Consider the following 10,841-nt stretch of genomic DNA (forward strand, 5'->3'; position numbering starts at 1 on the left):
GACCACTCTGTTGACTGTCATGTTTCATCCACACCACCATCAGGTTTTAGCATTAGGTCCCTTTACCTGCTTCTCCCTGAGGTTTCAGCAGTATGCTGGGGTATTCAGTCAGCAGGTCTGTTTACAAGGACAAATCTAGACCAAACTAACAAGTGAGTCAAGGTTGTTTTTGTCAAACCACTATTTCTAAGGAGTGTCCAACTAAAGATGTTATCGAGTTGCATTGTGGGAAATGTCAAAGCCACCATTTTTGTAGTTCAACCCTTTAAGCCTGGACGTCTCGGCTCTCCTGCTGTGATTTAGAGGTTGAACTCTAAATTGCTGAAGCATGCCTTTACTCTGGCTCGGTGTCCCTGTCCTCTGCACCTGTGTCCAGTCTCTGTCTCATCCGTGAGCCCGCACTGGGACAGGTCCTCTGAGGTCAGTCTCTCGGGTGGGACAGGTCCGGCCACTCTGCTCCCACAATGCCTCTCTTCTCTCCAGCTGAGAGGCAGCTGCTCCACAGTGAGTGGCGTCCCTGCGGGGGGGCAGGCGGCCCACCAGCCGGGCTGGCTGCCTGAAGCCTGACGCAACAGCTGGTCCCGCCCAGAGGTTCACGAATGGACCGAGGAGTAAAAACATTAAGTACGTGACATCTTCTTAATTTTTTAACTTGTAATTCTACCTTGTATTGGTATATTTCAAAACAAGAGTAACCACTGTAGTACTCACTGACTGCTTTATTGTGAAGGGGCTACCCGGAAGTGTGGGACTGCACTCTGAGCAACTTGACGGTCGTGTGAGTCGTGTGTTCCTGGAAAGTGTGTGGATCTTTAATTTGAGGTTCCTCTCCGCGCTGTGAGCGGGGGCTGTCAGAGTAGACGGGCTGAGGAAAGAGATGCAGGGGGGGGCGAATCCTTGACGGGACCTTTAGCACCGCGTCGATCTCTCCCGCCCCGGTAAGTCCCGAGCAGCAGCAGCGTCGCCTCCGCCGTCTTTGTTCCGCGCAGCCGGGCCTTGCCCCGACGCGCACCGCTCTCGGATGTGCAGAGAACGTGTAACCAAACTCGATGAAAAGTCCTCCGCACTTTAGTAGTACTCTGCTTATCGGCGATTTTCTGCATCTAGTAAATAACAGTGTGTACTTCCTTGGTCTGTAAAGATCCAATTTGCAATTCGGAATGGATATAATACAGTAAATGAAAAAAAACTGAATTTAAAACAGTATTTGAAACGCTGAAACTGGTCCGGCAGTCAAAAACAAAGTTACTGAGAGCCGTGCTGGACAGACGTGAACAGTGCGGACCACCGAGCTATAAAAGTTGTGATTTTATTGAAATAAGGGGCTTAATAGGACCGTAGACGTGGCCGAATTCAAGCCTGGTTGCTACTGACCGGCGGAAGCTGGAAAGTCGTGGTCGGCGGTGAATTATTTTCCACCAATTATGAGAAAAACTTAAGTTGGTTGATATTTACTGTAGTTCGTCATGAGGGAACGTTGTCGGGGCTAACCGGGCCTAGCTAGCTAACGTTAGCTGTGCTAAGCTAAGCTGCTATCATTAGCCCACCCCGACCTGTCGGTGTTGGCCGGCGGTCCCGGACAGACACCACCCGCTGAGCCGCTGAACATCGTTCACACCCAGCGATGTGAGGATAATCCGGGAATAACACACGTAACTGTCCGTTAACAACCGTTTCGGTTTCCGAGCTGTCCGGGCTTCAACTTTCTGCTTCTCCTGCTAAAACAGGCTGGAGGACCGGGCCTGTGTGTGCTGTGGCTTACCGGCGGAAAGTGGTGACCCGTGACCTCGGCTGAGTGAGAGAGTGTGTGTGGTCTTCGCAGACAGACTGTCCTCATGTCTCTGTCCCTCTCTCTGTCCCGCAGTTGTTATGGAGCAGGCAGCTGGGAGCTTAGATGATCTACAGCCTCAAGACCTGTCCACCTCCAGCCTCCCCTCCGTCATCGATCTGACCAGGAAAGGCGAGGAATGCGTCCTCAACGCCGCGTCCCTGCAGATGGTCAAGAGCCCGGGCTGGTACCCGAACTCCGGGACCAGCAACCCAGGCCGAGCCTGCTCGGACAGCGGCTCCCCGGACATCACGCTCCGGTCAGGGGATCATATTCAACCAGACAATGCCTTCTCCCACACTACGGTCACCCTGTCCTACGTGAGCAGGTCTCACGTCTTCTCCCCCCAAGACTCCCTGTCCCGACACTCGCCTCTGTGCGGCATCCCGCCCGTGAGCAAGTTCTCCCTGCCCCCTCCATGTGACTCGGACAAAGGGCTGGGGGGGGCCGGCTACTCACTGAACCAGCATTACTTGGAGCAGGTTGAGGGGCCGGTGGACCTCTTGGCTCAGGTGGGACCAGAGAACGACGGGGGCGTGTGTCCAGCGCAGGAGCCTCGTGAGGTTAATGGGGGAGTGGTCTCCAGTGATGAGGACACGGACAAACAGGGTGGAAACAAACTGGAATGCAGTGTCTCTTGGGAAAGCAGCAGCAGGGGCTTGGAGAACGGTCGAGGTCACGGCCGGACGAGTTCAGGAGAATGTGTTGAATCCTCCCCAGAGATTCTCACCCCCACCACAGTGGAGGAGGAGGAGGGGGGCGGCTCTGAGGTGCTCTTTCTCGTGTCAAAAAAACAGGACCCAGTGGACAGTGTGGGTGCTAGAGACCTGTGTTCACTGAGCAGGGAGTACATCAGTCCCCTGGAGGACCCGGTCTCCCCCTCTGCTACCTCACTGGACGACGTGGAGGATGTGTTCATCCTGCCTCAGGCCTCCAGCTCACCCAGCGGCGACAACTCGTACCTAGAGACTGAGGAGGCTGCGTGGGACGGCTCGAGCACAGAGGGGGCCATTCAGCCAGGCTCCGGCAGCAGCCGCAGTACGGCAGGGTTGGATTCAAGAGACGAAAACAAACAGCCGGTCCATAGACGGAAGGCGCCGATAGAGCCTTTGATTGACTTAACAGATGACGTTTGTGTGTCTGATGTGTCAGAGGACAAACCCAAGACTGTCACCCCCCACATGAACGGCAACGCAAAGGCACCGCAGACCAGTTTAACAGAGAAAAGGCTGCCGCTGCGTTCCAGCAGAGGGACGCGGTTAGAGGCCATCGTCATGAACATTAATTCAAACAAGTACAAGGTGTCAGGATGCATACGCAGCAGTAAGAAAGCCAGAGCTTCCCAATCAGCAGCCAGCGACTCCAACGCAGCCAGTCCCAAGAGGAGCGAGGCGCTGACAGGGGGGAGGAGGCGGAGCAGAGCGGGAACATCGTTCTCTGTGAAACCAGTAAAACAAAAAGCAGGAACTCCAGTGAAAAGGGACAAAAGTAACAACATGAACACTGACAGCAGCAAAGGCTCTACCTCTGACCCCGAACCCCTCGCTCCCTCTGAGAAGTCCCACGGCAGCACACATCCAAACAGCCCTCAGTTTACTGTGCACTCGCCACAGACTCACCCCCCAAAGTCAAAGAGGAAACCCCCGTCACAGGCGAGTCCTCAGGCTGCTCTGCACAAGAACTCAAAGAAGGAGCCGGAGCTCCTCGCTCCCCCTGAACCCTCAGAGGAAATTCACGTAGCAAGAGTTTCCCCACCACCACCGCCATCCAAGTCTCCAAAGAAAAGTCGAGGGAAAGCCAAAGGCAAGACGACGGGTAGCAAAACGTCCCCCACTGCCAAGACGAAGGCAGCTCACACTCCCAAGAGGAGGAGGAAGAAACACAAAGGTGGACAGTCCTCCTCCATGTTCTCCCCCAAGGAGCCGGAGATCAAGCTGAAGTACGTCAACTACAAGGAGGAGAAAAGGGAGCTGAGGTCGGACAGTTTCTCTCCCTTCGTGCGTGTGGAGCGGCAGCAGTCCTCGCCGTCACTGTGTACTGTGATCAACTACCCCGAGGAGGTAAGGGCCCAACACAAGAAGGGCCAGCAGCAGCAGCAGGCTCACCCCGGGGGCTTCCTCTCCGCGGTCGTGCCCAGCACCTCCTGTCTCCAGCTGGGCCGGGTGTCCACGCAGAGCCAGCACCAGCGCTCCCTCGTCTGCTGCCTGTGCGGACAGTCCGCCAACGCCATGGACCTGGGGGACCTCCACGGCCCGTACTACCCTGAGGGCTACCAGCCAAGCACCAAAACACCAGCCAGCATATCAGGCCTCAAAGTGGACGAGGATGACTACAGCGACTCCGACTCCTCGTCCTGCAGCAGTAGAGGCAGGAGGAGGAAGTGCACCAGTCCTCCCTCACTGTGGGCCCCCAGGCCGGGAGCCCAGCTCAAGAAGAAGGGCCTCCTGGAGAGCCACCGGTGGACCGGGGACAGCTCTGGCAGCCCTGCCGCTAAGCGGGCTCGCTCAGACGCCAGCTGTGCAGATGTGGAGGACTGGTACAGCCCCCCAGTGCTGCCCCTGGAGCCCTGCGAGTACTGGCTCCATGAAGACTGTGGCATCTGGTCCGCGGGCGTCTTCCTGGTGAAAGGCAGAGTGTACGGGCTGGAGGAGGCGGTCAAGGTGGCGCAGGAGACGGTAAAACTGCACTTTCATATGTGAATCTGCTGTTACACAGTCCCACGGTGGCCGGTTGTGATGGAAGCTTTGTAGTTCCTCTCCTCTCTGCTCCATCACTCTGACACAGTGTGTTATCATATCACAGCATCAGGAAGAAACAACCTCCACCACAGAGGCTGTTTTCACACCTGCCTCTTTATCTTTAGCAGGATCAGACAAAAGGTCCTGAACCCATCTGCACCAAACTGGGTGGAGGGGGGGTCATGGACCAGGGTAGAACCCAGTAGATTTGGGACAGGTACAGATCATCATGTGAGTTTTTCCTCTGGTGTCTGGCGGATGTGGCCTGGCGCTGCCTGGGTGGAGGTCTGCATCCGACAGTTATGTCAGTTAGAAAACAGATGAGCAGTGCTGAGATGTTGTAATCTGCTCGTGTTGAGCTGGTTGTGTTTCAAACTGAGCTGAGGTAATAACACAATGATGACACAACCTCACTGCTCAGTCTTCAGCGTGTTTACACAGACGGAGAAACCTGAATCACTGAGAAACACAGGAACTGCAGATCCCTCCACACAGGTCACAGGGTCACTGATGGTCTGAGGAGGAAGTGAATCATACATGATTAACATCTGTATGAACATCTGTCCCAGGTGATCAGCTCTGCTTTGAAATGTGTCAGAACTGCTGAGGCAGGTTTTCCAGTCTCATTCAAAGCCACTCACACGGGAGCATCTTACATCTACACACACTTTTATGGGTCAGTGTCACTTTGGCACAGAGCCGGGGATCGAACCATCAACCAGTGGACGACCCGCTCCACCTCCTGAACCACAGCTCTCACTCACCTTATTTCACTTCCCACTTCATATGCAAATCACCAGGTATGTGGTGTTATTATCCCATCACACAGACAGGTGTGTGTGTGTGTGTGAGTGATTGTGTGAGTGTGAGAGAGAGAGAGAGACAGAGAGAGAGACAGAGTACAGAGGGGTTGAGTGAATCACTGCTCTCAGCTCGACAGTAAAATAAAGTTTTCTCTGTTAGAGACAGTCAGATATTTTGGGTTCATTATAAACTGTGTTGGGATGAATCAGCCTGTCAGAGGACGTCAGTGGAGGAGGCGGACCTTCAGACCTGTTCAGACTTGTATTAACATCCATCCTCGACAGACCTAAGTCCAGGTGTGAACGCACCCAGGACGCATCTGAGACCACATTCTGAGGTGGTCTGGACCACACGTGACATGTGACCACATTGTTTTAGCAGCGTGAACGTGTCCTGGGCCACACTGAAGGACCGCCTCCTCCACTGACATCCTCTGACTCGTCCCATCACTTTCATAATGAACCTAAAATATTTGACTAATTCTAACAGATAAAACCTGATTTTACTGTAGAGCAGAGCAGTGATTCACTCAACACTTTCACACACACACACACACACACACACACACACGTCCGTCTGCCACCTCACACCTGTTTTTTTGCATATGAAGCAGGAAGTGATCTGATCACAGGTGTCTGACTCATTTTAAATCAGGTGTGAGCAGACGAACTTACAGCTGATCACTGATCAGATCACTGAAGACACAGGTCAGGTTAAGGTGTGTCTCAGTGCAGATCTGTCTGCAGTGCTGATGAATGTTGAGCTGAACAGGTTCTTAGAGCAGCGTGACTCTGATGAAGCCACAGCCGTGTTCACCACAGCCTGATGTGCTGCTTCATGAGTCCCAGGTTGTGTGTCGGGCATCAGAGCCAGCAGAGTCAGGCTGTCACCTGTCATCAGTCATCCAGGTGAGTTGCTGCTCCTCATCTGACGGGGTGTCTGCTGTGTTTTCAGGTGTGCTCGGCGTGCTGTGATGCAGGTGCTACACTGGGCTGCTTCTTCAAAGGTTGTCCCAACAAGTACCACTACAGGTGTGCTCTGGAGTCAGGTAAGTCCACGCCCCTTCACCTCCACCCAGGAACAAAGTACAGTTACAGCACACGTGGTCTTTCACAGGTTTTCTGCTCATGTCTGTCTCAGAGATTTCTGCTTCCACCCCAGAGACAGTACCTGGGTAAAAAACCAAACTGAGTTCTAGTAGAGTTACAGAAGAAAATATGAACCACAGGTGAACTGACCCTTTAAACCTGATACATTTACCTTGATATGAATAAGAGCTACAGGGACCTGATGTCTTTAATTACCATTGTACCTATTCAAATATTAAAGGTCCATCCAGTCTAAAGGTAGATGTCCATGTGTTTGTGATTATAAAGCAGGTCTAGGTTCTATATTAATACTGTTGAAGGATCAAAGCCTCAGTCCACAGAGAAATGCACACAGGCTGTATTCAGACACTGAGCCTTAAAACCAGCCGTCAGGGGGGTCCCTCTTCAGCTGATCATCTCTCAGCCTGAGCTTGTTGAACCTTTGGTAGAGTCTGTCTTCACCTCCTGTCCTCTGCTCTCTCCAGCAGACTGTGTCCTCATTGAAGAAAATTTCTCCATGAAGTGTAAAAAGCACAAGGTGAGCAGTAAACACTGAGTCTGTCTGAGGATGTTGTTCAGGAGGTGTCTGCTGTTGACAGACTGAGCTGCAACTGTTTGAAGGATGTCAGGGAAACTGTTATTAACCACAGATGAACCCTCTGATTCCTCAGAACAAGACTTTCAAAACCCCTCCAGGGAACAGATGGGACGACAGGTGACACAGTCAGAGAGACCTCGTGAGGTGAGTGAATACCTGCTCTGCCTTCATGTCTGTGGCTCAGGAGGACGTTTTACTCACTGTGTATCAGTCCAGTGAGTGAACTGTGGGAGCAGTGGGTTTACAGGGGTTTATCTCCCACACTGTTTCTGTCTGTGATGTGAACACATACACATTAAAGACGACACTTTACTCTATCAATCAATACAAAATAGGTAACTGTCTAACACCTCCAGTCTGGACTGTATACAGTTCTGCAGGAATGAGCCTAAGACCTGGACATTAGTCACATGTCCTCACTTCCTGTCCCTGGTCCTGAGTCTCTGGTGTTTGAATGTGTTTCTGCTTGATGACTGAAGTCAGGTCTGTGTTTAACAGCAGCTCAGACATGTTCAGGTTTGATTCTCTGACATCAGATCTGTCAGTAAATCCCTCAGTCCTGATTCTTGAAGCTTCTCCAGCTGTTAAAAAGGCCGATTGCTAACAAGAGTCTAAATGAGACGACAGAGGTTGTCGGGGACGTTAAACGTCATCAGTCCAACATGAAACCGACCTCCTCACCAGTCCACCTTTACAGCCTCGCTGTGTTTCTACAGACTGTCACTAACTCTGTCAGAGGAAAGGCTTCTGTAGAAGAGCTCAGAGCTGAATCAGACTACAGGCTGAAGGTTAGTGGTGGTGACGGTGAAGTCATGTGACCGTGGGGTCGTTGGTTTACAGCCTAACATGAGCTTTTTACTGCTGCTGGTTGTGTTTAGGCTTCAGACATCATAAAGTGGAGTCATTAGTGAAGATGATCCTGCTGAACCAAACCTGTCAGGGTCAGAAACTGTTGCTGATTTTCTCTGATCATCACGGAGAAATCCTATTGGCTGTTTGAGGAGGGAACCAGTTGATGATGACGTCAGGGTTGGACGACAGAAACACATCATCCTGCAGCTCTCTGCTGTCTGTTCTGTATTTTCCCCTCAGGAACAAGCAGATGAATCATCACTTTGTTCTTCTCTTCCAGACATTCACCTGCAGCATCCTGCGGGGGCTCTTCTTCCCCGATCTGCTGGTAACCATGGCAACAGTGGACCAGGGTTCTTCTGACTGACAGCTAGCACCCACAAACCTTAACTTCACCCTCTGCCCTTCAGCTGCACTGTTGACCCCCGACGCTGTGACTGGAGGGGCCCGGGCAGCGACACCTCCCTCAGCCCGGTCTGAGGAGAAACCGCCTCTCACTTCACTTACAGTAACATGCTGAATCTGTCGTTTGTGTAGTTATTTATGAGGATTGTTTTCCTGGATTAGATATGAATAATAATCAAAGATATTTAATTTTTTAAAGATTTCTACGTATTTGATTATATTTGGTTATTTATTCCTGAAGTTTCTTATTGGCTTCTTTAGCAGTTGTCAAAGAGGTTTGATTGTGTGTTTTTAAGTTATTGGTGAAGCAGTTTAATGTTGGAATGTCGGGCCAGTCGAGGAGACACTGGGACAGAAGAAGGGCGGGAAAGTCGATAAAGAACAAGGTACTCGATTGGACGGTGTCAGCACAACAGGGCTCCATATTAAACACACACCTCTCTGGGTCACACATGGCATTAAGTTTCGTTTCAGGTGCAAAGGTCATGTTCACTCAGACACTCACACATGACACTGGGCCCGGTTGATGTTGAGGGAACTGAGCAGTGTGTTTGAATGTATTCTCCCCGGTCAGGGGGCTTTTCAAGAAGCACTTTGGAGCGGCACTGAACACGTCCGGTCCTCGGCTCCAGCTGCAGTATTACCTTCTCCACACCTCTCACAGCTGCAGACTGAGCGATTGGCTCTGCCTGTGTTGTGTTTGTGTGCACGGCCTTTACATCCGTCAGTATCTTAGTGACCGGATGATAAATTAGAGTAGGATTAGTTTTGTTAGAGGAGCGAAGGGACTGGTCCTCTGTCAGAGCTGCAGTGATGATCGTACCTCAGCAGTTACAGGACCATCAGTGTCACTAGGGTTTAAAAGGATGTATGTCAACACTCATGGACAATCTTTGTTTTACATGGGCAGCAGTGGCCATGCTAGTATTAAGATCTGATCTAGTACCATTTTATGTCTTGGTTTGGGTCTAAACGGTGCATTTCTACCAGAACCTTTCTGAAGAAGCCTTATCTGACGTACAGGAGGTAAATCTGTGGTGCAAAGACAAATCAGTGGATGTACATCACCTTCCTTTGGACGTCCTGATGACTGAAGGCAGCTTGCATCCACCTCTCTGCTGCAGACTTTGTTATGATTAAAACCAGCGGCTCGGTGGGCCAGTTCCTAACCTGGACCCGACCACGCAGGTGCACTCTGACCCTCTGGGACTGAGATTAGCTCCCAGTGTATCAGCACCTGTTTATTCAGGTGTGGAGGGCGGGGCCTCAGCTGGGCAGCCCGCCTGTTCACTTCTGTTGGTGGATCATCTGTGTACTTTTCAATACAGCCATGAGGGGCAGTGTTGTGCTGCCTGAGACCCCTGTGAGGCATCAGTGTCTCACCAGCAGCAGGACACAACACACAGACACACACATCTTATCCTGGAACCACTTCTCTTCATTTGTGCCATTGTTAGTGCTTTGTTTATTTTCTGTTCTGTTCCAGTTGAATCTTCTTCAGTGAGGAGGTTTGTCAGGGAGCCTGAACTTTTCTCTGCAGGTTGTTCTGCATCAAAAACAGCAGCTTTTGGAAAATGTTTTATTCCAACAAAATGTTTGGATATTTGTTTTTACAATATTTTGTCCATGTGTTAATCTCAGGGCTGAATCTCAGATATTCAAATGATTTGAATTTTATGATTTATTTCTGTTGTCTGTTTCCTGTGTTAACCCCACATTGACTAGAGCAATGAAAGCTGTAGCAGGATGTGGTCATCTCCTCTCTGTCCTGGTACACACTACCCCTCACATTCCAACGCCTCCTCGGTGTGTCTGTCCGTGCTGTGGTGTTTTTAGGTTTAACTTGGGACTAGAACTATCAACTTGTGTCACTTTTTTTGGTTTGTTTTTTAATTTGATGGCAACTTTTTGTACCGTCTCGCTCACCTCTCAGAGGTCAGAGGTCATGTAATTGTCAAAAATAAATATTTTGTTCAACCTTGTGGTTTTCTGTAAGAGTTTTGTTTGGTGACTGAAAAATATTTTTCACTGTCTCATCAGACACATTAGAACGTGACAGCAGCACAGACAGTGAAATAAATCCGGCCTGTACTTGGGCCACACGTTTGTTTTCTTCTGACGCGGTAGACGCCCAATTCCTCAGCCCGAATCTGGCCCATGATTGTCAGATGCTACGTCCACATGTGGACCAGTTCTGACACACACAGAGAATCTTCCAGCTGTCAGACAATGCCAGAGGACAATGAGGCCAATAATCTGCCCAGATGTGGACGTTTATGGGCCAGACTCGGGCTGAGGACACAGGCTTATGTTGGGCCAGTAGTTTTCCTAATTTTCCTATCTGGGCAGCAGCTAAATGGAATTCAGCCATAAAAGTTTTTCTTACTCATTATCAGCCACCTCTGCAGATCAGTGCAGCCCCTCTCAGCTCATTGTTCTGGTTTTACAGCCCAGAACTTCTCTGGTGTGGTTCAGTCTCAGCTGCAGCAGAAAAGCTCTAACAAACCCGGAGTTAGTGCAGCAACAGA

At 50.8% G+C, this 10,841-nt stretch overlaps 1 protein-coding gene and 1 long non-coding RNA gene across 6 annotated transcripts; both read left to right on the forward strand.

Moving 5' to 3' along the window:
* Positions 1–10,294, forward strand: LOC139608797 (transcription factor 20). Of its 5 annotated transcripts, none has more exons than XM_071462876.1 (7): positions 1–624; positions 731–938; positions 1,865–4,503; positions 6,325–6,418; positions 6,947–6,996; positions 7,130–7,200; positions 8,189–10,294. In XM_071462876.1, the coding sequence occupies exons 3-6, from the start codon at positions 1,870–1,872 to the stop codon at positions 7,175–7,177; spliced, it is 2,826 nt and encodes a 941-aa protein (XP_071318977.1). In that variant the 5' UTR covers positions 1–624; positions 731–938; positions 1,865–1,869; the 3' UTR covers positions 7,178–7,200; positions 8,189–10,294. The 5 variants fall into 5 exon arrangements, with proteins under 5 accessions (XP_071318977.1, XP_071318972.1, XP_071318973.1 ...); XM_071462873.1 differs by having other exon boundaries at positions 2–624; positions 6,944–6,996; XM_071462871.1 differs by lacking the exon at positions 731–938 and having other exon boundaries at positions 6,944–6,996.
* LOC139608798 (uncharacterized) lies at positions 5,142–5,786 on the forward strand. The gene is made up of 2 exons (XR_011685098.1): positions 5,142–5,431; positions 5,465–5,786. It is a non-coding gene; the product is annotated as an uncharacterized lncRNA (long non-coding RNA).
* Positions 10,295–10,841: the final 547 nt, after the last annotated feature.

Source organism: Trachinotus anak, unplaced genomic scaffold, assembly GCF_046630095.1.
Source record: "Trachinotus anak isolate AG129_WGS33_773 ecotype Australia unplaced genomic scaffold, CSIRO_AGI_Tana_v1 ptg000025l, whole genome shotgun sequence".
NCBI lineage: Eukaryota > Metazoa > Chordata > Actinopteri > Carangiformes > Carangidae > Trachinotus > Trachinotus anak.

Excerpts from the sequence above, each read along its gene's own strand:
- LOC139608797 (XM_071462871.1), top strand. The coding sequence starts at position 600 with ATGGACCGAGGAGTAAAAACATTAA. Across the intron at positions 6,419-6,943 it reads CAGGTGTGCTCTGGAGTCAG|CAGACTGTGTCCTCATTGAA; the intron begins GTAAGTCCACGC and ends TGCTCTCTCCAG. Across the intron at positions 6,997-7,129 it reads TGAAGTGTAAAAAGCACAAG|AACAAGACTTTCAAAACCCC; the intron begins GTGAGCAGTAAA and ends CTGATTCCTCAG.